The sequence below is a fragment of the Athalia rosae genome, chromosome 5 (assembly GCF_917208135.1).
Source record: "Athalia rosae chromosome 5, iyAthRosa1.1, whole genome shotgun sequence".
NCBI lineage: Eukaryota > Metazoa > Arthropoda > Insecta > Hymenoptera > Athaliidae > Athalia > Athalia rosae.
In genome coordinates this window covers 2907960-2935303 of record NC_064030.1, presented here as the reverse complement: position 1 = coordinate 2935303, position 27344 = coordinate 2907960, and the positions used below count along the sequence as shown (strand labels likewise).

General features: G+C 45.2%; 3 protein-coding genes across 6 annotated transcripts in view; 1 reads left to right on the top strand and 2 right to left on the bottom strand.

Annotated features, from left to right (window-relative positions):
- Nucleotides 1–27344, top strand: part of LOC105692913 (neurobeachin) — a 165448-nt gene that overhangs the window by 129984 nt on the left and 8120 nt on the right. For all 4 annotated transcript variants that reach the window (XM_048655901.1, XM_048655899.1, XM_048655900.1 and 1 more), the window contains exons 38-42: nucleotides 19272–19389; nucleotides 20160–20262; nucleotides 21897–22012; nucleotides 26013–26125; nucleotides 26197–26337. In XM_048655901.1, the coding sequence (XP_048511858.1) occupies nucleotides 19272–19389; nucleotides 20160–20262; nucleotides 21897–22012; nucleotides 26013–26125; nucleotides 26197–26337 (591 nt within the window). The remainder of the gene's footprint in view (nucleotides 1–19271; nucleotides 19390–20159; nucleotides 20263–21896; nucleotides 22013–26012; nucleotides 26126–26196; nucleotides 26338–27344) is intronic.
- Nucleotides 5215–7110, bottom strand: LOC105692914 (protein mab-21). The gene has a single exon (XM_012412459.3). The coding sequence runs from the start codon at nucleotides 6797–6799 to the stop codon at nucleotides 5702–5704; it is 1098 nt and encodes a 365-aa protein (XP_012267882.1). The 5' UTR covers nucleotides 6800–7110; the 3' UTR covers nucleotides 5215–5701.
- LOC105692915 (protein mab-21-like) lies at nucleotides 9299–11960 on the bottom strand. The gene has a single exon (XM_012412461.3). It carries the CDS (start codon nucleotides 10935–10937, stop codon nucleotides 9840–9842), a length of 1098 nt encoding a protein of 365 aa, XP_012267884.1. The 5' UTR covers nucleotides 10938–11960; the 3' UTR covers nucleotides 9299–9839.

The window sequence follows — 27344 nt, the reverse complement described above, 5'->3', positions numbered from 1 at the left end:
AGGGATGACACCGGAGCCATAAGGAGTATCGATTTAACCACGGTGCATTACAACCAAAAGTCAACCTGAAATAGACGCGGATCGTTGTTACACCGAAATGAGAAAATCAGTCGGCCGTTCGTGTGCGTTCGGGTTAATTCTCCAACCCTTAAACGTGATGGAAAAAAATTTCGAAACGCAAAGGAGATATATACTTTCGCTTTCTTCGTCGAATCAACACGGACGATAATTTAGTGAAACAGGTTTCGACACATTTGCCGGAATACGTCTTCGTCGTGTGGAGCCCATTAGGAGATTTCTACGAGGCTGCATTGGGGTGAGAAAGCGGCAAAGAAAAGTTAGTGAGAAACGGGGGACAAAGTGACGCCGTCTCTCGCACTCTCCGTCCGCTGTATCATCGGCGATGGGACACAAACCAGATCACCGGATGCCCCCGGTACACACGTATACGTTACCGATTTTCTCTCATCGTTTTATAGTGCGGTTAACTTCCACTTGCCGAACGAATAGCCCCGACGAACCTGTCGTCGCCCCTTTTTTTCTTATCTCACTTATCCGGTAAATATATACCGCAGGCACAAACGCACCGACCGCCTCACAATCGCCCTTAATTGCCTGAAAAAGATAATACCGTATCCAGCATATAATTGCTTCGCTATAACGCAACGCGCGCACACCCGAAAACCGAGGGGATCGCGTAACGGAGAAAAACTTCGAAAAATTAATCTTCGATCCGATTCAATTCATTACAGAAAAAATGAAATTCATCTCATCCTCGAAATTCGGGAGCAATTCTCTCCCTCCGAAGTTTTTCATCTAACTTATTTTCCTCGCCCGTATCCGTGGACGTATCGAATGAGGTTTTGATGAGCGCGAGCTGGCATCAGGAGTCTCTGGGCTGGTGCTAAGTGGTTTTGCTCATAAAAGCCGTGTAACACTTGACGTTACGTTACCGATATACGCGCCAGAAGAAGAACCCTCGAGTATAATACCGCGCCCTTGACTCGCTGCGGAGTATAAGTGGCCGTAAGTACGGGCCGAAGTGGTTGTAAAGGGAGGTCACCGCAGATGGGGTCGCCGCACGGCGAAAGATATAAATATCAAAGGAAAAACTGTCGGACGATAAAAATTGATACCGCGGAGGGAAATTCAATTTTCGTCCACACGGCAATCGTCGCAATCAATCGCGAACGAACGGACAACGAAAGCCCCCGGTCCGTTCCTCCTGTACACCGCGGTATCCGTACAGCTCGTTTTCTACACGAAGTCGAAAACCCTCTGGCGAAGGGTTACAAGCAACTACCTATGCATGCAGAACCAACTACCAATTACGCTAACCCGTTTGATCCGAGAATCTCAAGCCGAGCTGCGTACACACGAGACTCCTGGCTATCGTCGCGTTGGTTAACTCGCTCGCCGAAGAAAATACTTCGGTATAACGAGAGCGTCGCGGTGCACAAGCGTACACATACATGTATATGTATTATATATATTTATTCCTCTGGGTCAATTGGAATAACGACCGTACCGGTCCGTTCCAGCGGGATACCGTTTCAACCGTTGCGATGGATCGGAAGTGGCGTGAATCGAGACCGGCGTGTAAAAAATAACGACTATAATTACCGCGGGGTATCCGCGATTGAGAATAATCTCGCGAGAAACCGATTATTCGGAACGTTGTTTCACTTCCGCCCTCTCAACCCGCTGGAACGGATCTTCCGTTCGATAAATATTTCGCGAAATTACAAAAACCTCGCGTAAAAAGAGATCGTCGCGAGGTGTGCGAGCGTGCGTCTTGAAAATTATACCTGCGAAAGTATCACCGAGGTAAGGTGAGATCGAGTCGTTGCGAGCCACGAATGAGAGTCGGTGGTCGCCGCTAAGATCGGCCGCGCGTCTCGTACGGGAGGAATGGGTTACGGTGCTGTATACCCGGCTGTGCAGGGAACAACCCGCGTGGTATGTAAATTATGGGACCAGTTCTTTCTACGGCGATCTTATGGGCTATAACGTTCCTTTATCCTCGGATCAGGGCGGACCCTTCGGGATATCGTGGTCCTTTCCAGTTTGGCGGTGCCGTAGATTATCTCGGTAACGAAACAAAGAAGGAATCCGTGAAAACAAACATTGTAATTGGCGAGGAGTTGTTTCTGCGGCAACATTTTATACCCATAAAATCGCGCGGGGCCCCCGCTCGCGCGCTCCCATCGTTCTCGTGGGCCGTCGGCTCCGCTCTCCTCGTTCTCCTTAAAAACCGCGTCAACCTCCGGCCCAAAAAGAGACGCCATAAACCGGGTTGCAGATAAAGCCGCAAAGTTTATGCAAAGTTTATGCTCTCTACGAGCCTCATCTGCACCACATACCTGTACCACCGATGAAACAAAAGCGAAAACTTCGACACGGGGACCCAAGAATTTTTGCGACTCTTATCGCCCCGGGTCTCATTAGGGCCCGAGACTCTACAATACGTAAGAGTTTGAGTCCTCCACGTCGGATCGAACTTTTCATACCTTTTTTTTTCTTTCGTCCGGATTAATCTCGCTTCTATACATAATTCACCGTAAACGCGATGGATTGCTGATTCGCCAGGATTCCCGGAGCGTAGAAAATTTTTTTTTTTCTCTCATGCGGGCACCAACTTTATGAATATTATTTTATTTTATTTTATTCCCGAGCTTTTGGTTCGCACACGACGACCGTCGCCTGCAGTAAAAATTCTCCGACCATTCTTTCAACTCTCCACGGCCGTGTAACGCGATACTATTCTCTCCGGTTCTGCGACCATCTCTCCGGTCGAAACGACTCCCATCTTTTTGTCCCGTTTTATATGTCATCCTCCGATCCAGAAATTTCCTGGTATAGCACCGTAAGCGATCGTTTCTTCGCTTATAGGTGTGTGACGTGAAACAAAAAGCGAATAAAGGAAAAAGGGGAGAACAGACGTCACGTATTCGCGGGAGTAATATTTTTACGGTAATATCTCTAACGAAGTCTTTTCATTTCGTCCTTCTCTCCTTTTTTTTTCACTCCGAATTAAATCGCGTGCTCCAGGCATAATTGCTTTTCGCCCAGCTGCATTCGAAACATCCGAGTCGAGCGTTGCGGCGAGTAGTTTTTTCTTCATTCCTTATTCATCCATATACCGTCTCGTACTCCACGCTCATCTTCTTTCGAGGAAAAATCAACGGCTGATGTGAGTTACAACTCTCGAAACGACTCAATTTAACGCATCATCGCATCAACGTACTAGTCGGGATTATTCCGCATCGTCATGAATATGAGATGTTAAGAAAACCGCATTTATTAGCTCACACCTATCGCAGCCAATAATTTCTCGCTCTCGTGATATGTGTAGAAGCGAGTAGCTTCTGAATACAGCTATTTAACTGCAGTTTATGTTCACGGTATGGCTACTTTCTCATTCATAAAGCACGTAAAGTTCTTCCGCACGTGTTTCGACTTATGTGTATGTACCTACAATATTCCTTACAGCCAGCCGGTTATTCACGTGATTGTTTTTTTTTTCTCTTCATCTTTTTCTCATTATTTTTGACACCCGTTATACCTGCAGGCGAATAAGCGTACGTATCGCACGATAAATCAGCGAAAATTATCCAATTCTTAATTTGCATAGAAATTTCTTAGACAACCGTGCGATTTTTATCCCATAAAATAACAGAAGTCCGCGATGTAACGACGCACAATGGGGATACACGTAAGGGTACAAATGTAATAAACCAATAGCTCCCCTTGCCGCGGAGGTAACTGTGGTGATAGATCAATATTGTCTCGCGTGTTCCGTCAAACAACCCCTAAAATTTCACGTCAAGTACGTATAACTTTGTCGGTGGAACGCTTGCCTTTTTAATCACGTACGTTATAATAAAACTCCGGCTACAGGCCACAATATACATGTATATAATACGACGCGACCCACGAACGGCTGGTTTCTCGAAAAAAAACGTTGATACAAGTATAAAATTAGACGTACTCGAAGTTACATCGACAAAAATTATCTCGCAACCGAGTCTTTGCAGAGCTTTAACCGAGTCAAATGGAAGAGAGACTCGTTCAAAAAGTGGAATTCGTTTTTGCGGTAGGCCCATACGTCCAGCTCCGAGAATCGCCGATCGGAATGACCGACGGAAAGCGTATATCGCTGTACGGTACACGCCTCGATCGCGGATTCCCGTCCGATTTGTATTCTTACCCGCGTGCGGCAGATCGCTGTATAAAACCGATGATAATGATCGAATGTAACCGGCGTCTCTAAAGTATAAGCGGAAAAACATTGAGCGGTGTCATTTTTGTACGTAATTATTTCCATACGTCCACCCCGTGTAATGCCTCCATTTGTCCTGGACATTTTTATACACCTGTCGTACGTTGTGGAGAGTTTCGAGGTGGGTATTATACGCGATTCGCGAAATGCAGGAACGTCGACGACAATTTTGCGCGAACGTTAGACGGACGCGAAAGATAAGTAAGTTCAATAATCTCTGAATGGGTATGTTTGAAAATTTGAATACAGAAATTTTTCAAACTTTATCCGACGATTTTTGTCGTTCACCTATTTGTTCACAGACACGTAGGTGTGCGTTATTTTATAGCGGATGTAATATAGGTGGCCAGCGGCTTTTTGTAATTATTCAAATACCCCGTGCTCGCGGTTGTCCAGCGCATTTTGTCCACTGTACGACACTCGGAGGTATTTAATTTATTCAAATATATCTCATATTATATGATGCGATATTAATCATCCGCAAAACCCTGTTTAACGTTGACCGGTAACTATTTCTTTTTTTTTTTTGAAACAAGCCAATTAGCGATACGCCGGACGATCGCGTTTCAAATACAGCCTCGGACTACGAGACAACTCCGGAATTTATAGGCCTTATATACCTATAGTCTCCCATCGCTAAGCATGCAGGGGGGGCGAACGATTATGCTCAAATAGTTATTGAATATTTTTTTCTCACACAAATATAGATTGTAAATGAGAAACATGATTAGCTCCTCTTTCGAATTCTAGTATAATCTCTGTGAATAATCGAGTCCGATAAAACGTGATGAGAAAAAAATTCATCGTCTTTTGTGCGTTGATTTGATTTTTTTTACGAAGGTCCACCTAAAACAAGTACCTACGGGGATCGTTGTGTGATTGAGCATGATGTAAAAAGTTGATTTTCATGTACACGCGTTTGTTCATTTATATAGTTTTTAATATAAATAGTACTATATTTCGGATATTGTTTTACAGATCAATAAATATCTTTATATGTAATATATACAAATAGATACGCGTTGTAGATTCGGTGTAGGTATTACAATTTTACGTATGTAACAATTCATTCGTATACCTACTGCCGATGCATACGAATTATTACTATTAATAATTATCATACAGTTACTACAGTTCCGCTATTACTTATTCATACTGCTTCTGTTTTTCACTCACTATACCGATTCAACGGTAGCATCGATCATCGTTTACACGTAATCGCGTCAATTCGTAATTTCAACGATGTCGAAGGAAAAAGTGATTAGAAAATTCTAAACTATCATTTACACGATATTTTTATGGCACAAAATGTCATACACGGACACACAATAATCACATAATATTGCCTGGTTCCCAACGATGCGATTTCACGCACTGTTTCAACACAATCTCCGTTAATCAACCGTCAGAGAATTCGAACTACAGCTTTTCTAGGGCGCGGCTATTCGTGAGTAACTCTCTGGTCAGCCTCCATACTTGTTTGGCAGCGTTTTCCAAACCGCTCGGCGATTTTCCCTTGAACAGATCCAAGTTGGGTAAAAAATAATGCGGACACCGTCGGCACTGGAGGCACGATATGAGCTGAAGGAATATCCCGTTGATTCTATCCCCGAGACAAGCCTCGTCCCACTCGGCCTCGTGAGGGTGTTTCTCGCACTCGTACAAAAGTAGAGTCTTCATGTGATAACTCGTCACCGGATTCCCCGGAAGATCGAGATGCCGGTCTCTCAAGGTCTTCAAGATACTCAGACACCGTCTTCGACTCGCACCTTGAAGCAGACGATTTTCGGCATCGATGAACGACAGCGCCCAGGCGTCGCCTTCCATGGCGGATTGCTTCCCTTGGAGGCCGATGCACTCCTTCGACAGCATGTCAAAACCCTCCGCTTTCACCTCGGCAACGATGTTCGGATGAGGCCAGGGAATGTGAGGTATCGGCCAGTGCGACGCCGATCTCGGCCAAAGACCGGCGCATTTGAACGCCGGTGTTATTTGCACGACGTATCTCTCCCTGATCCGAAGTTTCACCTCCGTCGTGTCCGCGATCATCTTCACCGAGTCCCTGTACGCGCATTTGTCGCACGCCTGGGCGACCAGAGTTTGAAAACGGGAGCGGATCTTCCTCGCCGATAGGTAGCCGGAAGCCGTGATGAACTCGACCCACAGAGACATCGACCTCTTGCGACCGTCGCTCAACTTGAGGACGGCGCATCCGGGGAGAGTCCCGTCGTCGACGAAATTAAGGACACCCATCTGGTTCAGGTAGATAACGATCTCGAATTCCGTCGGTGAAATAACGTCGAGTCCGTCGAATCGACCGTTGTAATCCGTTAGGGACGATATAAACCTTGGCTCTTGGACCTCGACCTCCTTGAGGACGTCCTGCACCACCCTGCACACTTCCTGGATCGTTTTGGTCACCTGACTTTTACGCGTCATCACTCTTTCCCCGAAATATTTATTTATCTGGTACACCATCTTCGACTGGGCGGCCAGCATATCCGGTGGTACGAGCATGGTGGCGATCTTCCTTCGCCTCTTCGACGTCCTTTCGGGGTGGTTGTGGTATGTGAGTACGGATTCGACCGGAACTGACCGGAAGGTGAGCCTTATCACCGCATCCTTTTTTGTTCCACCGGGTCTTCGAGTCCCCGGTGTACCGAATCGGTATCGCCTCCGAAACCTTCCGAGGAATTATAGAAACGAATCACCGACAACCGTAACGACCGACGTCGACGGACCGCGTCTCTTTCTATCGGATTCGTTTACACGCGCCTGCGGAACAGACGTCTTCGACGCTGGAGCAGAATGAAGACTGCGCTTACCTCCTCCGCTATGTCTACCTCGACCTCCTCTTCGGAGGGACGAAGAGGCAGGTGAGCGACTGCTCGAAACCGGCGTCCCTACTCGACGTTCAGGACGCGCCAATCCTCGACAAGAGAGCTTCGCTCGACGCCCCTTCGGAAACGCCTACCATCATCGATCCGAACTCCTGGACGACGGGAGTTGGAAATTATCGTTCGTATATTCAACCCGCGCTATATAAACCCGCCTCACCCCGTGCGTATAACTCGTGCGTGTCTCTCCAACGAATTATTGAGGAGAACATCGCTTACCTGTATTTTATCCCATCCAGGGTCAAAATATAGCAGGGGTGGTTTTCGAGGGACGTATTATATCTCCACCCTTTCGCTTCTATATTCGCTTCGTGCGACTCTGACACCGGAATCAAAGGAAAAAACGCATCGTCCAGATCCGATCGCATCGCTTTTTCAGGGTTCTCAAAATTTTTTTCAAAATAATCATTCACTATGATTTATGCAACGTCGTTAAACGAATTTCCAACCGTGAACGAAGAATCGTGGATGAACCGTGTATTAAATCTGTTGACTATTTTTTAGGTGTTTTTCTTTTTGCTTTTTTTTTTTTATACAAATTCCAGTATAATGTCGCCTCTAATTTGAGAAAAAGAACATCGATTCGATCGCGCGTGCTGACTAACTACATAATTCGGCTCTTGTTTCCAACTTTATGTTTATTGCAGTAGTAAAAGAGGCCGGTGTATATTAGGCGGGGCTGATATTGGTTTTGTACAAGTCGCAACGACGTGTCCGTTGCCGTCGCCGGTGAGAGAAAAAAAAAAGGAAAAAAGATTCGAGAGTCCAAAAAAAAAAAAAAAAAAAAAGCAAAATCCTATTGGACCCTCTTCAGACGGACCTGCGGCTATCGAATTTCAAAAATCTACGACCCTCAGTTCCGCAGTGTGAGATAAAACGGAAAGATACCCGTACATTTGCTCTCTGAATCGCTCTGAGAATTGTCCGAGTTAATTGGGTATCGATATACGCATAGAGGCCAGAAACAGAGTTTCCTTTCCCTGCATATATTATATTATTTCATTATCCGTGTCCGCGCATATATATATACGAGGTATAATTTTAATGAAGAAGAATTTCTCGAAAAGGCGGCAAAAATGTGTGGACATGTTTCGTGTAAAATGAAAAAAAGAATAAGCGGGAAACTGGTTTCTAATGCCAGGCGCCTGGTCATCAGGATCACAGGTACACACATACCTGATAAATTAACGAATAAAATACCTCGTCGTGTTTGTATTTGAGCCGCGCGTCCGTCCCGCCAAGTTGAACTAGAGGAACGCGAAGTCTTACGAACGTCTTACCGGGTCGGTGTACTGCAGGCGCTAGGGTTCCGTTCGATGGAAATCTTCAATTCAGATGTAGCCGACACTCGAAAGGATAATTATCGGTACTCATTAAGGCTCTGGAAAACCTCGGAACCAGGTAATAACTGGTAGCTCGGATCGGTAACACGGGAGGAAACTATACGTCGTCATTTACAAGAATACCTGAGGACTGACCTGACGTCGCTATATATATACAGGGGCAGTTGACGTTTCAAACGTCACGTACATGCCGTTCGAATGCAGCGAGCCTAATTCTCTCCTTTATATGGAGACAAAAGAATTAAGGATGTAAAAATCTTGTCGGGCCAACCTGTAATTTAACGCGCGTTCTTTACGTACATGATACATGTAACTTATTTTCTTAGTGTACACATAGGAATTCAGAAATAGTCCTTTTATATACAGAGAAATCGTGGTATCCGATTACTCGCATTTCGATGAATCTTTGTAGGTCTGCTTCGATCGGATATAATTCACCATTTTTTTTATTTTTCAAGTATCGTTATTTTCTAACAGGTGTGGAGTATGCATGGTTGCGTTAGAACGGAGTTTAGGTGAGCATGCAAGTGCTCATTTTCTAGTTTTCTATTTTTCCTTGCATAAGGACCCGGTCGTCAGTCCTTAATTATTTACATCGGATAAAAAATGCTGAGCGATGCAACCGATAAGATTCCGATTCGTTTGGTACGTAGAATTTTTCATGATAGGTAGGTAATACATGCGACTACGTCGGACGGAGTCGATGTCGCGTGAATAATTTTGGTGATTTTGGATTATTGGGAATATAACGTGGAAAAAACTATTACAAACGTGCATGTTATTAAATTTTAGTTTTATGTAGGTATATATGTATTTACATTTCTCGTTTTCAACGTAATATTTTTTCTTTCTTAACATACGGGTAATCGTTAACAGATTTTTTTCAAGTAATATTGCTGTATAGGAAAAATTATTTACAATCAACAATTCTATGCGTGTATATATAAGCTTCAAATATATAATGATATACATTTCTACGTATATCCAATAATAAAATATAATCATCAACAAATCACATTGCGCTTTATATATATTATAATAGGTATATCGATATTCATGGAACTATAGTCATTCACGTGGTAAATTCTATAGCATTGCACGGTGAATTAGGTATACGAGCTGTTTATACATCGATAGGAAGAAAATCGTAAATCTGAAACGTGTGAATTGCCGTAGAGCGTGATGTTACATGTACGAGCGAAATATCTCGTCAAGCATTTATTAGATATACAATTCGTGTACGAATGTGAAAATTTAGTGAAGCGGTTGAAATCGTGCGTCGCACGATTGTTCAAGTGTCAATCTCTGTATCGTATACTAAAGTTTTTCCAGCGCGCGACTATTCGTCAAAAGTTCTCTGGTCAGTCTCCAGACTTGTTTAGCAGCGTTTTCCAAACCACTCGGTGATTTGCCCTTGAAGAGATCTAAATTTGGTAAAAAATAGTGGGGACATCTTCTGCACTGCAAGCACGATATGAGCTGAAGAAATATCCCGTTGATTCGATCCCCGAGGCATCCCTCGTCCCACTCGGCCTCGTGAGGGTGTTTTTCGCACTCGTACAAAAGGAGAGTCTTCATGTGATAACTGGTGACAGGATTCCCGGGTAGATCTAGGTGACGGTCGCGCAACGTTTTCAAAATGCTCAGACAACGCCGTCGGCATCCACCCTGAAGCAGTCTGGTTTCCGCCTCCGTGAAAGAAAGGACCCAAGCGTCGCCTTCCATGGCTGATTGTTTCCCCTGCATCGCGACGCTCTCCTTCGACAGGAGATCGAATCCCTCGGTCTTAACTTCGGCCACGTGGGTGGGATGGGGCCATGGAATCTGAGGTATCGGCCAGTGCGCCGCGGACCTTGGCCAGACACCCGAACACTTGAACGCCGGTGTTATTTGCACGACGTATCTCTCCCTGATCCGAAGTTTCACCTCCGTCGTGTCCGCGATCATCTTCACCGAGTCCCTGTACGCGCATTTGTCGCACGCCTGGGCGACCAGAGTTTGAAAACGGGAGCGGATCTTCCTCGCCGATAGGTAGCCGGAAGCCGTGATGAACTCGACCCACAGAGACATCGACCTCTTGCGACCGTCGCTCAACTTGAGGACGGCGCATCCGGGGAGAGTCCCGTCGTCGACGAAGTTGAAGACTCCCATCTGATTCAGGTAGAGAACGACCTCGAATTCTCCGGGCGATATGACCTCCAGTCCTTCGTAACGACCGTTGCATTCGGTGAGCGAGGATATGAACCGTGGTTCCTGTACCTCGACTTCCTTCAGAACGTCCTGCACCACCTTGCAAACCTCGCGGATCGTCTTCTGGATCTGACCCATTCGTCCCTGAACCCGTTCACCGTAGTACTTGTTGATTTGATAAAGCATTTTCGATTGAGCAGCCATCATGTCCTGCGGTACCAACATTATTTTTTTCAACTATGTTTCTGCTGTCTGCGGAAAGTTGAATTGATAATTTCCTCCTACCGCACGATTACTTTATTACGATCTCGTCTACCACTACGAAACAATCGAATCGTGGATCATCTTCCCAAAGGAAAATTTCATCTCCGGTTATAAAGAACTCTGAAAAATTTCGTTCTTTTTTTTTTTTTTTTTTCTATCCTTCCGGCGCGTTCAACGCGTCTTCTTCTGGAACATCTGCAGCCGCCGAACGAGCTGCTGTGTAATGATATTCTTCTGCACGCGGATCATAATAACCGCGAGGGGGGTTGCGAACTGACGCGTTTTGAAACGCGTTCGCGACCTGGTAGATAACGATACCAGCGACCGGACGATCACTGAGTCAGTCTGGCAGGTGCGCTGTCGCAGGAACTTGCTACAGGAGGTATTCAACGCGCCGACGTGGGGGTAACGGAACGAAAACCACATCGGCAACGCCTCCGACGTCAGGCGTCGCGGATAGTTCGAGTCGGCGCGTTCAAAACCACGCCTACGGACGCCGGCTATACTTGATCCCCTGTACATGTCGCGCGGGGTAACGAGGGCGCACGCGGCATTTGTCAACCCCCGATCCGACGAACGTCAGGTGCCCCCTCGCTATATCGATGTACACCTCATTTCAATTTCACAAGGAGATTTGTCTGACGTAATTTTCCAAATTCCCCGCAAAGATTACACATCTATGAAAAAACTTAAACAAATTATACGGGAGTCATAAAATTGTTGTACATGGAAAGTTCGCGTGTACGAATAAGTTGCACGGTAAATGAATGTACGCGATGCACGTGCTTTGTAATATACCTTCATCCGCGCATCGTCACTTTTTGCCCGACGATTTTATACCGAGCAACTTTTTATTTCTACCGATCGATCTGGATCGCTTAAACATTTATCCGTATAGCTGTACACGTAACGTATACATCGTAAGAACTCGTCGACGTATACAGCGGCGATCTACCACCGATCCCGATCCGAAGTCCGAGACAAATCGAGCAAACAACTCAACGTTTCCGAAACGGATCTCAAAGGTTCCGCTGGTAAGCGATGCGTGAAATTATCTTTCATACGAAAATTTTTTTTTTCCCCCCTCATTCTTCGAACATCATACGGCCATCGAGCTCGTGATAGATCATCGCTTGGAAACGATATTCTTCGCTATTATTGATATATTATGTATTATTATGATCGGTTTTTTTCTCCAAATATCTTTTTTTTCTCTCCTTAACTGAAATATAAGAACTCTCGGTACTATTATACTTGTTCTCGGATTTCGTAGACAGGAATTTTACCTTATGTAGATATAAGTCCGGCGATAATATCTCAACGATTTTTAGAGGATCTTCCGAGCGGCTGTTACGTGCCTATATATATATACATTTCTCAGAAAATTTACCCACGGAATTTTCAATTTTCCCCTCTTCTCTCGTTTTTCTTTTTTTCATACCACATACTGTAAATACCGATCTGAAACCCCTGGCGTTTTTGATTATCCGCATCGTCGGGTTCATTTTTCAAAAACCTCGTCGCATATATTCAGCAGCATTACGTATACGGTTTATAACATAGAGTATAAAGGAATTTGCGACATGACGCTATTGCTATTTCAAGATATGCAGATCAGGGCGTTGCTGAATGTATAAGCGATATGCGCACGTAGGCGTCGAGCGTACAAAGGTGTCTTAAGTAGTGTGCGTCTCAAAATCCGGGCAAAATCGCGTATGCGCTTCACGCGGAACAACGTATAGTCCGATAATATTCGTCCGCTGTCTCCTTATCCTTGTTCTTTAGAAATTTATCCCGGAATCCTGCGAAGTATAGTATTACCGCCGTATCGTATACGCGCGATCGCACTGCATCAAACCGAATTTAAGGTAAAATCATTTGAATATTCGACATCTGCATGAGAAACAGGAAACAATTTACGATCACCTGAAGTCCAGAAGCTTTCAAGCTTCTGATACTCTCCGACAATACGTGCAGCACGCAAATTACGCTCATTTTTATATCCCACTGCAGTTGTATAATTTTTTAACTATCTACAGGTTGCGTCAATCAAAGTGTCGACAATGGGAGGGGTTTAATAGACACGACGCCCCGCCCAACAGCCAATACACAATCACTTTTCTGTAACAAAAAATTGCATTCTAGATTTTTGCAAATTCGCCTCGTGCCTGTAGAGTCTCTCCTGTTCTCGACAATTGGAGTGACCCACTCTGTACACAGCTACAATATCGCGCTATTGACTGCATTTTTTGAACTCTCCACCGATCGTATCGCCGATCTAGATTCATGAAGAAATCGCACGAGCATATCGAAGGGACACCATTATACATATTGTGAAGCGGATTGCGTTACACATATGTAGAGTAAGTATACTCCCCCCCCTCCCAGTTGTATTTTATCGTACGATAATATTACAATGGAATAATTGATCATCGGCTAATTGGCTTTCCGAATGTTAAACAGATCACGATTGTAAGAGCTGATATAATTTTACAAGTTGAACGCAACGTGTCATGGAATTAAAATTGTTCCCCATTAAAGAATCTTTTTTCCACGATGCTACGTGCACGGCTACCACTGCGGTGATCATTTTGCAAAAATTCACCGAGTGTCTCCACCAGCCCGGTATATATTTAAATATTTTAAAGCTATATACGTACGTCGGACCGTGCGCAAGGCTCCTCGACACAAACGCGAATATTAACTCCGTCCTGTTCCGTTGTTCTTATTTCTCATTCTTCCTTCACTCCTTCTCTGGACGTGGTTCGGCAAGAACAGCACTATAGAGCGCACAAAGAAAAAAAGGATGTAGGATAAACTAGGAGGAGATGTAGCTGCAGAGAGAAAATTAGAGGTTCTCCGGGACTCGCGGAGCTCAGAGGGAGCGAACTTGGGTAATCGAATTTGCGCACCGAAATCCAATCCACTAGCATCCGGGGGGTGCTCTCGCTGCAGCGCAGCCATTCCAGCCCCGTTTGCTAATGTGACTTGATTCACGAGCCGGGCGCACAATTTCGAACACCCTGCCAGCCAGGAACGAACGCGAGGGTCAAATACCCTGCGCTGCAGAGCGCCACGAGTTTTACGTATGTATACATAAACATATATATATATATATATACCAAGCAACCCCGAAGCGTAGCCATCAGGATCACCATCTCGCTACCCGATATATATGTTTGTGCGGCTGCTGCATGAAAAGCTACAAGCGCGACCTCCTCCTAAATGTGCCTTTCATCATCTCATCTAGACGCGTGATTCGTTTATCCCTTGAATTATTTATACACCACGTTTTTGGGGGAAGGGGGGCGGGAGGGGGGATGCGCAATTATGTACAAGGGGCGAAGCAACGCGTTGACCCCTTTTTAAAAACATATTACGAACAGCGACAGACAGTTCGTCGTTTGTACAACCCGCGCGGAATTATTAATTATTGGATTCCTCTTTTTTTTTTATTTTCATCGATAGTTTTGAATACACCGTGACGCAACTACGTGAATTTACGGCTGAGGTGTACTGCGCAGCAGATTTTTCTGTCCGAAATACAGATTTAGTCGTCACGGTCGACGATCTAAAGGGATCGTAATTTGACACTCGCTATTTAACGCGGGTCCGGCGAGTAAGGGATGAATCTTCTTTTTCGTCATAATACCGAATGTACAAACAGCCTTGCGCATTCATATTGTATAATGTATACGCGGAGTATACAAATTCCGATATACACGTAGGTATATATAATATACTTTGCAAAATATATAGCCGGTCGAATTCGGTTTCGGATTACCGATCCCCATTTTCCACGGTGTGCGTAAGTAGCGCGTTGCGCGTCGCAAACGCAAAAAGAGCATCCCATGCCATCGGCCGATATATTTTGGCAAACACTTTCTTTGTCACCGAAGCGTAAATAAATTGTGCGTATAGCCGGCGCCCTTTTCTTTTTTTTTTTTTGTTGTTCGCTATTCCCAGATACTTCACTTCGCCGCAGCTTCTTTCTTTTCTTTATTCGACTTTTTCTCTCCATATAGCTCATGGAATACTCTTGAACGCGTTTGCCTATAGGGTCGCGCGCGCCTATGCCCACCCTTGTAAATCACCTCCGTGTACCGTCGTCGTCGTTTGGCTAATCCCGAGTAATCCTTGGCTCAGGACTTGAGCTTTTCCAGCCGGTGCAGCTAACCAGACCGACCTGGATGCCAAAAATTGCCGCGAGACGCGTGCTCTCTGATCTGCGGGGACGAAGAATCATGGACTAAATTTTCGATAAATAATCCATCGCCGTTTCGGGAAGGTATTACATACTGCCGCATTCCCATTTTCATCACATATATTACGCGAATGCATAGGACGGTGTATACGCGTTGAGTTTTCCCATAAAAATGAATATGTATTCGAAACGGTAAATGAAGTCTGAATGACACCCGGCTGCAGGGGCATCTGCTACCGGAAATAACTTAAACGGTTTTATTTTATGTTTTATGGTAAATGGAAAAGAGAACACACACGTTTACGTATAGCTATAGTTGAGTAGTACAGCGCTCCCGATAGCTGCGCGAGTTAATTAAACACCGGGGAAATAATTGTTACGATTCCTACGTTCGATATATTTACGACTCGATTATTATACGCACTGCGTTCCATATACACCGCGTACCGGGTAGCGCGCTCGGCATAATTTTATCTTCAATTAAAAATGCTAATTTCATCCAATTACGCGACCGAACGGTGTGCCAGCGGAGCAGCACAGAGAGCTGAATGAGAAAGAAAAGACAAAAATCAATCGGAGGAGTGGTGCAAAAATTTTTTCGTCATTTTCAATTCATTTTATTTATTTTTCGCAAAACGATGAGTAACTCTGTAGTAGAACCGCGTCGGTGGTCCCTTTGTGCGTTTCTACCCGCAGTGCGTTATCTCGTGTGAGATGCGGCAATAAAGGTATGAGAACACGCACGTGGCTCGCATAACTCATTGCTCGGGGTCTTCTCTCTTTTATTTTTTCGGAAGGGGAAATCGTCTGCCGTTATATAGGTACAACGTCGTACACACGTTACCTTACACACACGTTCATTTCACGGGGTGCACATGCAGCACTGTAACAGCGGATAGCAAATGCCGCGGCCGAACGGAAACTTCCAACGAATTCGATGATCGTTACGGTCGAGGTATATACATGGATTTTACCGGCCGTAATCGAATCGTGTTCGTCACCGTTCCACTATCAAATATCGATTAACCATATCCGCCGTACTTCGTCGCAACCGTCGAAGCGGATCGATCGACGAACGGGATGGAATAATTATTTTCGCAGAAACGCACCTTGATTAGCGGGCGATCGAATTTCTTTTTTCCCCAATAAAACTACCCTTGTCGAGATTCTCCAAAAAAAAAGATCAGACGCGTTCCAAAATTCTCAAGTTTATTTCCCCTGCATAATGCAAACACCGCAAAAACATATTAGGTACTACGGGCGATCGCAACCCCTGAACCGGGGGGGATGTTCGAAGGTATCGGATAAGTGCACCGCCGCAGGCGTCGGACTCACAAATCGACGCGTGTATCTCCTTCTCTATTCCGTACACATGTACGGAACGACGAGTAACCGCTCCGATGATCATCGCGGTATGAAATGCCCCCGTCGTTGCAGCGGGGTGTAGAATACCGAAAAGAGGGTTGGCGGGGGTAGGAGGCGTGGGGTGGTATTGTGGGGCACTTAATCTGTTTGTTGTACACAATTCAGCGGGTCTCTCAGGGCTGCTAAGTGGTTCTCCATTCTGTCGAGAGTGTCGGCTTGCCTAGAGCAGCGGGACACTTCTTCTACTACACCGATCGTGTACACCTCGTACGCTACACATGTACGATACATGCCGCCTGTATATAACTCGTACAACTGGTGCCCCGCGATGGCACACGGACACATAGGGAGGGATATATACACGTGTTGTTACATCATCTGTGTATAGAGACTGTCGTTGTCCTTGCGCGTCTCCCTTTTTTTTTCGTTTTTTTCATCCCTACGAATACAGTCGGACTCTGCGTACACTCCGTCACCGACCATCACCACCCGGTGCTTCTATGTACTTCTCTACTAATCATCTCCGCTACTTGACACCCACTGACAGCTATGTTGACGTATGTTTTTATATCATACATATGCGTACGTTCGTGAAAAAATCCGATGAGAATTATTAGAATTGGAAATGGTTTTTTTTTTGTTATATCGTTTGTTGTCACAAAAAGTGCAGGGGCATCGGTATCGAATCACCCGCGCGTTCTTTATTACGCATGGTTCGGATTTGCAAAATTACCTAATTGCAATTAATCATTCAGCGAGTCAATAATTGTCGTAGGAATTGAATTATTTATTTTTTTTCTTCTTCCACCTACGTTCCATCACGATTAGAATTATCGTGGATATAGCTGGTAACTACGTGTTCTATCTCGGGTGGGACGTAACATGCGTTACACGAAGCGATAATACAACATCGTATCCGAATCCGAGTATAATGGATTCTGCGGCATGATTCAAAGGTGCTTATCAAACCGGGTGCAGTATTTGTGAGAAGGATCAAAATTGAGGGTGAAGGAAAAACAAAGGGGCGGCTGGTACCTTGCTCCCCTACGTCGTGGTTATACACCACGTTATTACTCATGTCTTTTGTTTTTCACTCTCCGCTCCTGCGGAATCATCATCTATTCAGCGGCAGTCAGCTACGCTTCTTTTCTACCTATAATAATTTTCTTTCGTCGTTTCCATCGGTGGAGGAGAGGGCTTCGATCCGCTAGCGGGTCGCAGCATTGAAAAGCCTCGAATTACAAGAACTAATCAGAGTATCCGTACGCGTATATTTATACCCAATACGCTGGTTTTAAAGTCCCATGAGATTCGAAGCAGCTTATGTTATATACGAAGGGGCTAATTAGGGGGTTGTGACGCTGCAGTACCACGCCACGTGCGCCTTCAGCGGGTAACAAATCTGCGTTACATGAGCACACCGCGTCTTTGGTGCGGGTATTCCTCGTTTCTTTTTCATACCCGGGTCTATCAAAAATTTTTCCAGTCGCAGGGCGACGGGGATCGTTTTTCGTTGAAATTCCTGCGTTTGTGAAGCTTGAAATCGTCGCGACGCGAGGATCACTGGTCTTGTATATGTATAGATAGGTATATATAGCTGTCGTTGCTCCTGCAGCATTCGTTCGTTCGGTGCAGATGCTGTCACTGATCGAGTGATCGCGGTGTAGGCTGTCAATCGGCCACGATCCTGATAAGGCGATCGTGTCCAGTTTTTTTTTCTTTTTTTTTTTTTCTCTTTTTCTCTCCCTCCTCTCATTCGGCGAGGACCGCGGTACGGAGTTACGGCTGCACGGAGCCCGTTGCGATTCGCTTGCGATCATCGATGAGATGCCTGACAGCCTTGAAAGATCGAGAAAGCGTTCGCGAAGCGATCCTTCGAAAGCAGAAAGGATCTCCGCTGTTATGTATACACGTATAATATATTTTGCGATGAAATATTAATTCATCGATCAAAGGCGATTTCTCGATTCGGCTTATAACGTTCCTCCCCGATCGGGTAATTATAATATATAACGTAATTAATGATTAACCAGATCGGATCGGGGAAAATCATCCCTGTTGTACAGGATATGCTGTAATTTCATCCCTTGCGGATTATATGAGGATAATGGTTTTCGCGTCTATGTTTAATATTGTTGTTATAATATTCCGATCAGCTTCGAAATTGAAAGCTTCGGATCCTCGCCTCGATGGGGTATACATGGTTGCGTGAATATATTTCGTAGGACTGTGAGATCGGTTGTATACGTACATATGTGAAAAGCACAACGGAGGGTCGCGCGAGGCCGGAGGACTTCCCCCATGGGAAGACGGGGAAAGTCGCGAAGCGCAGGTCCTGGTGTTGTACAGGCGCGCGTATATGCCGAGTCCTGGGATCGATTCCCGTATACCTCAGTTGCTTGCAGGAAGTTGAAGCTCCTCCCACCGTAGCGGCCATCTTTAACTCTTGGAGGGCTCACTATATCACATCACACCTCGCTGCATCCTCCGTGCGCGCCTCTGAATTCGTATACCTATACGTATGTATACATAAAGTGCCCGGCCCTCCCGGAGCCCTCCGTCTCCCCAGGATCTAAAAGTCGAGCTTCGCGATTCCTCGCCGATGATCCCCGTGGATCGAGCTTTGTTTCGCTTTTTTGGATGTGAGAAAACGATCCGCAAAAAAAAAATCGTACGATTTTGTCCGAATGCGGCGACTGACCGCTTTCTCCTCTTATCTGTTTCAGGTGCTCAAGTACTGCGACCACCTCCACGGAAAATGGTACTTTTCGGAAGTACGTGCGATATTTTCGCGGCGTTACCTTTTGCAAAATGTTGCGATAGAAATCTTCCTCGCGAGCAGAAGTGAGTATTGCACATGTGTATGTTTTCTATAAGTATATATCATCGAGGATATGATCCTTCGAATTTTACGCTGCCCGAATCCTTGCAGCGGACAGCTCCTGTACTCCGTCCCCCTCGCCCCCCCTAAATTAAGCTTCCAACATTCTGCGGGCGAGTTCTTGCCCCTGCAATTCTCATCGCCTTCGCGGTCCTTCAGAGATGAGATCTCTGCGCGTTTCGGAATGTAGAACTCGCTCAGAGGTGTGCCATCACCGCTGTTTTTACGTAATAAATATCAGAGCGGGATTACTGCTGCGCTTCTTCTTTACCCTCCGATTCTGCACTCGATTTATTATTCCATCTATACTCGGGCCAAAAGCACACCTGCCCGGTTCCAACTTTTTACACACCACCTACCTCCTCGATGCTTAAATAATTGATTAACTCGTACAGCTTCGAATTAATCGTCCGGTGTGACAGAAGATCGCTTCTTATCGGTACAGGTTTACCAAATTTCTGGCGATGAAGCGATTCTCCGAATAATTCACGTTTTGTTATCCTTGTAGGGATGATTTGTTTTTTCTATTTTTAACAGTTTACGGCGTCTCGCCTTTTTTGAATAATTCATTACCGATATCTCTTCGGTTTCATTCGTCTGCAAGGGGGGTAACGGTATTCCGGGTATAGAGAATTGCAAAAATACGTTAGGTGTTAGGTTCGGCGAGTGCGTGTCTCGCGGATCACGATCAACCGGAGGATGTATGCGAGGGTTAACGCCTTTTTGTCAACAGCTTCCATCCTATTCGCATTCCCCGACCAAGCCACGGTGAAAAAGGTGATCAAGGCGCTGCCGCGAGTCGGCGTTGGAATCAAATACGGGATTCCGCAGACTAGGTAAGTCGATCTCCTCTCCCGCAGTTATATACATACATATATAAGTATAAGTCCTGCGGATACGTATATACCGTACCTGTACATACAAGAGTCCCGACGTACGCGCGGGCCCTCCGAATCGGGGGAGGGGGGGGGGGGGAGCCGGGCCCCCGGTCCACTTAGTCTTCACCGGTCGTTGAAGCGAAACACGGGCGATGCATTCTTGCGTCTCTTTGTCCTTTCGGCCATCCCCCACACCCTTGCAGGCCCTTCGTATCACCGTAGCGCGCGGCAACGAGGAATACGTTCTTCGCCCGGCTACCTCTCTCCCTCTCTTTTCCTCTCTCCTCTCCTCTCTTTTTTTTTTCCCTTTTTCCTTCTCTTTTCCTCCGTATAACAGCGGCGAAGAACACAGGTCCGCGTCGAGACCGCCGAGCCGGTCATCCATTAAATGTTCCTCCGAGGTCGGCGAAGATACGACGTCCATAAATAAACCAACTTGGTGGACCGATCCGAGAAAGATTCTCGAATGAAAATTATTTTTAGCGCAAACTTTAATGGTATAATATAAATATCATTCCCTACGCTATACTTCTGTTATACTACTCGTACACGCTTATACTCGATATATGCAACTTCTCTACTTCTTATTTAGAACGTCGAACCGACGGACTGTGTCGTTAAAATCGTGGGAATACCACGCACGCGGCGTCCACCGTATTTTATTACATCATACGTAATTATTCCGCGAACTGTCGATTGTCACAGACCTAGATACGCACGGGTACGCGTTCCAGACCTCGCGGCACCGTCGGGCTAATCGTTATATCCCATTAATTGGCTGATATATTTATCGAGGACTACCCGTTCTTTTTTTTTTTTTTTTTTCTAGTTTCAACACTGATTAGAATCACCCGGGATACCGGTCGTTGTGCACCATAGCAATCGGTGATGCGCTTGTCAATTAAGATCCCAACAAATCGATTACCATTTATTCGACGTTTTAACGTATCGCGTTTCTTCCCAAATAATTCTTAGTTAATTCACCGCGCGATGTCAATTTTAATGGATATATTATACTAGATACGAAAATCGACGAATCGACGAATCGCGAATATCGTACGAGTCTCCGAAATGTCTCAGTCTCTTGGACGGAAAGGAAAGAAAAAAAAGAAGAAAGATCATGCAATTCGCGAATGATGATCGTTTCGCGAATCTTTTTTAATAGCTTTTATAATTGTTTGATGTTCGGAATAACGCAACTTCCGCGACGATCGTTGCGGTCGTTAATTCTATTCTAGATAGTTGAAAAAAATATCTTGAATCAACGATCGCCAAGCCTACGAGGCTTAATTTACCGTACGTATAATATTTCGCGGGGCGGCATTATTGCACGTCTCGATATAACGGCTTTTCATAAATCCCACAAGAACAAGTGCTAACGTAATTACGTGTATATCAAAGCATGTTAAATTCACTTAAATACAGCTGCTGCATTTATACCGATCTTTAAATTTTTATGGAATCTCATAACCCGCCTTTCATAAATAAATCCTCAACTTTATGAACTCGTTATTATACGGCTTCGTATAAACCGCACACTGCGGACCGACTGAAATCTGATTTCCGTCATTTAATTTTTTTTACCCTTGCAGAAGAGCCTCGATGATGTCTTCGCGACAACTCATGAGGAGTTCGAACATGACGCAGAAATGGCAACGCAGAGAAATCTCCAATTTTGAATACCTCATGTTCCTCAACACAATCGCAGGTGAGTCGTTATACGAAAAAAATTTCCTACAATTTCATTCGCAAAAAAAAAAAATCGAGAAGATCACATCGCCCCGTAGTTTTTCAAGCATAAGGGTAGCGCGCCGCTCTACGCATATCGTAGTATCCTTTTCGTCGTCGTTTTAATTTTCCTTTCTTTTGATTTTATTTTATATCCTCTCCTTTGCGGATCCATACAGACGCATAATACAGCTACGAAGGCCGCCTAGCGTAAACTAGAGTACGTACGGACGCGAGTACATCGGAGAAGGAGAGTCGGCTGTCGGTCCTTTTAGGGCTGCACGGGCGGATGGAGTCTGTCGTTCCACGTTAGGGGCGTTCTCAATCAGTCTCTTGTTCGGTACTCACCCTAGCCCGGTGTAATCCTCGTCCCATCACGGCTGTGCAGCGCCAGTAATCCTCTCCCTCAGGAAAACCAGCGCGCGACGGCAATCCGCGTCCCTTCCTCGGGGGAATTTCGACGCGTTGTTTCTTTCGCTCTTTTCTTCGACGTTTAGTGCCCCGCTTTTACCTCACGATTTTTGAACGAACTCTCTTACAACGGGCGGAAATCTGCGGCACACTGTCAAATCTTCGCTTCCATAATTCTTTCTTTTTTTTTTCGGTCTCAGATATTTTTTGATTCTGACAATTTTCATCCGGAACAATCTGAATTAATTATATACAACTGAGTCGCGTTGATCCTTCGGCATGACTGCAGGTCAATCGAGCTAAACGCCTTGAGCTTTTCTTATACGCATAGTTTTTGTTGCTTCGAATGTCCACCGTCGATACATATGGCACCTGAAGAATATAGCGGGCACTCGTTTTCCATTTCTCCATTTTTTCCCGAATCTTTAATGCAGGGAATTCGAAAATCTTCCCTAAAATTCAACAGTTGAATGAAATTGCTCGAGACACGCGAATACTGTACACATGTGAATTGAATATTCCGAAAGAGTTTTTTTTCGCAATTTCGAGGGCACTTCAAAAACATCGCTCATCGATCGAACGACGTAGGTCTGTAATTAGAGTTTCGTGCCGGGTGTGTGTTATATATGTACGCGGCGTTATGCCTCGGTATTTATGATGCTTATATATTAATTGTGCGAATAAATAAATAGCCCGCGGTTATGAGGCACGAGAAAACCGCATGCGGGTGCAAAAGGGGGGGATCCACTGCACGGTTCACGTTGCACGCGAGTACGTCATATATGGAAGAAAAAAGGTACATAACCGGTCCTTTACGAGAGGGTACGGAATATACCTTATAACATGCATCGGGAATAAGAATCGCCTTTCGGACGTCCGTAGGGAGAAAACACCACGACTTTCTGCAGACTTTTGCCGCGCCCGCTGAGCGAACTGCTCGTACGTTTTACGATACGAGAGTGATCGTGATACCGTCATTTTTTTCATTCCCCTTTCGTTATTCATCTCCGATTTTCTTTTCGTGAACTTCTTTCTCAGTTCGTATCAAATGTATCGGGGATGCGAGTATAAATCCCCTGTAAATATAATCGCCTCGTGTTCGCGTCTCGTACGGCACGCTTTGAGATTTTTTTGCCTCTCAACGCTCCTTTGTAGTTTTGTCGTAGCGATCGCTAAGAAAGGAGCACCCCTTATTATAATTCTTTTACCTTTTCGAATGACTAGTACCGATCCTACTGAATCTCTTTGGAAAGTATGCCGAGGCAGCTGCCAACAGGTCTTCGCGTCTGATTGTATCTCGGCGCGTATACATATATCTGTGTATCTTTTCTCTCATCCCAGTTTGATCTCGGTATCCCGCACCTAGATACACGTAGGTATACCGCACGGTTTATCCGGTGAATTATTGTTCCGAGTCGAATGATTTATCGGTAAACTATCCACCTTTCATTCTACCCGCAAACTGCAGTGTCCCAACTCCCTTTTGTATACAATCGCAAGATTATATTTTTATGATCACGCGTATACGGTACAAATCCACGCGATTGTTTCTCACGAGTGCAAAAAATTAAAAACGTCACATATTTCGCTTCCGGTTTTTTTTTTTTTCTCTTCTTACGTATTCTCGTATCTCTTTTCTCTCAAGTCAGCTGGTCGCTCAAACTTGATATTCATCTTGTCGTTGATACGTAACTGCACCCGCCCGCCGTCTTTTGTGAAGGTATCAAGTTTTTTTCCGAACCAATTTCCATCTTCGTTTCATCTTTCGCTATCGGAATATTATCTCAACGTCGTCTCGTCGGCTCCAGCTTCCAACGACTCCTCTGCCGCGTCTTCCCTCACTTCTCGTCCGTTGTTACGCGTTTGTTTGTTTGTATAGTTTATTATTATGAAGTCGGACGTACCCCAAAGTCGCCCGAGGGCTCGAAAGCTGTGAACGTATACAGATATGTGTATACATGGGTACACATCGGTAGCGGGGGAGGGTCGCGGTATACAAGAAATTTTGGTCCCTGGATATGTGACTCCGAGCATTCCGGTGTCGCGACGACGTCCCCAACCTCTCACTCACGGGAACCCCCCTCATTTATAATCACTTTGATGCATAACGTTCTTCTAACGTTATTTACTACGATACCAACGCCGTTTGTTCTGCGGGTATAACCGGGCCTCTAATGATTTATGGAGAATTGTCGCACGTTGAGGCGAGCCAGTGGTATGTTGCGCCGGCGAGTGGTGAAAGCAAAAATTCAGAAAAAAAAAAAAGACTCGCCCACTTTTTTTCTCTCTTCAAAATATTCCGGGAATTCATCCCCTGTTTGTTACATTCTTATTCTCTGTGCGATTCCCGTACGGGGATGATTCCGTTACGTCGTCGAGTCTTTCTTTGCCAGTCTTTTCCGGTATTGCAACGTTTAATTATATACTTGAGCGTTGCGGCGCGGGTTCTTCGCGCTTATGGTGACGAGTTTTAATTAGCGGACCGCAGGCGGGATTGAAATTAGCGACGTTGAGACGGATGAGATAATTGCCAAGGGTATCGAAGAGAGCGCGAGCACGAGAGCGACGATTGCGGTAAAAAAAAAAAAAAGGAAGGGAGGGAAAGAGATGAATCTGAGTGACAATTTCAAGAGCGATTAGGCGAGAGGCTCTGAGTTATGTTCGGCCTAAACGGGCTACCGCGCCCCATTGAATCCCATTTCGGTTTGCTTGGAAATAGAACTACGCGCTACTTGTACGCGTAAAGCTATTTAAAATGTAAGTATAACGTACGTGAGTGTATGGGGTGTAACGCTCGCGTGTATCTCACACACTTTTAACAAATGTGTAAACAAATGCAAAATATTTAAGATGCTGCTGAGGTAACGCGAGACGTACCGCATGATTCAACTGATTTTTCTTTCTTTTTCTTCGTTTTATGAAAGCTCTGGGGAAAAAATTACAAATTCCAACTCGCGGTGGATTACAACTATCTCGATCCTTGAGAATTTTTGGTTGTTAGTTTTCAAGGAAGAATATTTAATATAAAACGCAGCCGCATAACGCGTTCTTCCTCTTCTTCCTCTTCTGAGGTTCACGTGCCGAGCATATGATGGATTACGGTTTCAGTATTTTACTTTCTTAATTGAAAACCATCCCCAGGTTATTAACGAGCTAACTAACTCACTGGATAGTCGTCGGTGAGGTAGTGTGGTCTATATAGCTAAGTTGCTGCTGGCCTGCGGGCAGGAATTGCGGTGCGATTTGAACCACCGCCGTGTTTCTGCCTCAGGTTTAAACTACCGCGTCGAAAGTGGCATAAGGACCTGCACTTCCGGTACACGTGCGCTCCTAATTATGCACGCTCCTTATGCTAATATAAATTGTACCTATTATAAATCCTCCGTCGTACGTCCGATTTAATACCATTATGCGAGTCAATCGTAGATTATTATAATGTTGCCATATACTTCCGCAACGATTCGTTACAAGTACCAAGTTTCTCATGACCGTGATCGATACGGTTCTCTCAAGAACACCGAGAATATCGTCGTACATTTTATTAATTCGATTCCAACTTGTGATTGCAGGACGGACCTACAACGATCTCAACCAGTATCCAGTGTTCCCTTGGGTCTTGACCAACTACGAAACAAAAGAATTGGATCTCAGCCTGCCAAGCAATTACCGTGACCTCTCCAAGGTGAGAACTCCGGGGTTGAGAAATCGTCGCGTACTTCGCCTGATTTTAATCCCTGTGTCGATTTGTTTCAGCCCATTGGCGCCTTGAACCCCAGTCGTCGTGCTTACTTCGAAGAACGTTACCAGAGCTGGGAACACGACAGTATACCACCATTTCACTATGGGACCCATTACTCGACGGCTACCTTCGTCTTGAACTGGCTGATACGCGTGGTACGTAACATCTACGCGCATCTCTTTAGTCCAACAAATAAAATAAATGGAATACAAAAGGCGCGGAGTTCATAGAACGCACGGTGTAGCTCCATGATGTAGTAGCCGCATTTTATCCGAAGCTGGATGAGCTATGGAACTTCGGTGGCAACGGGGCGCTTCCGACTCTTTTGTTAAGTAGATTCGACTAATTTACAGGTCGTAAATTAGTAGCGGTGCATTTAGTGCCACGTTTACATTCGGAGCTTATTCGAGTAGTGGGCGCGGTTATTGGTGTACAACGCGTGATTTTCTTCGACGTTCTTCTAGCGTTGTTCAACGGAAATGGAAAATAAACCTTGAGAGAAAGAGAGAAGTATATACGCGCATTATACACATGAAATCTAAACGGATCATTATTGATGATGGAAAAATATGTGCGCGTGATGCACGAAGAATGTCGCCGGTGGTATATCTTCGCACTCTTGTTTTACGAAGCTGTTGTAAAAAAAGGATAGGGGGGGGCGACGGGGTGAGAGAAAGAGTAAAAGATAGCAAGAAGCGCCTATATAGCCGGGGTGGGCACTTGGATAACATTCGTCAACGCTTCGGGTGGCGATGTCGACGTGAGGAAGAGGTCTGAGAACCCCGTTGAGAATTGAGTGTCGCTAAGTGGCGGCTTTTAGGGCTCCTCTTCCTTATGCTTTTGACGTTCCAGTTATGTAGAGTACAACAGTTCTTCTCCGTACGGCGAATCCTGGCTCGACTTTCACGTCACATCTCAGATTCTCTTGGGTGCGTGGCTTCTGTAAGCGGAAAGTCGAATGAAAATTCATTAACTCTTACCCAAAGGCGGCTATGCAGCTAGGACTAGTTGTTTTCATCCAAAGAATTATAATTAAGTCGTTTTCGTGTACGGTCAAGGGGTCGGAGGAGGAAGGGGCGGGAGTGTCACGAACATACGCGTGACTCTATGCTTTTAGAATAATCAGGCGCCGTTATGCCCGCTGCTGAACTTTCTTCTCTTT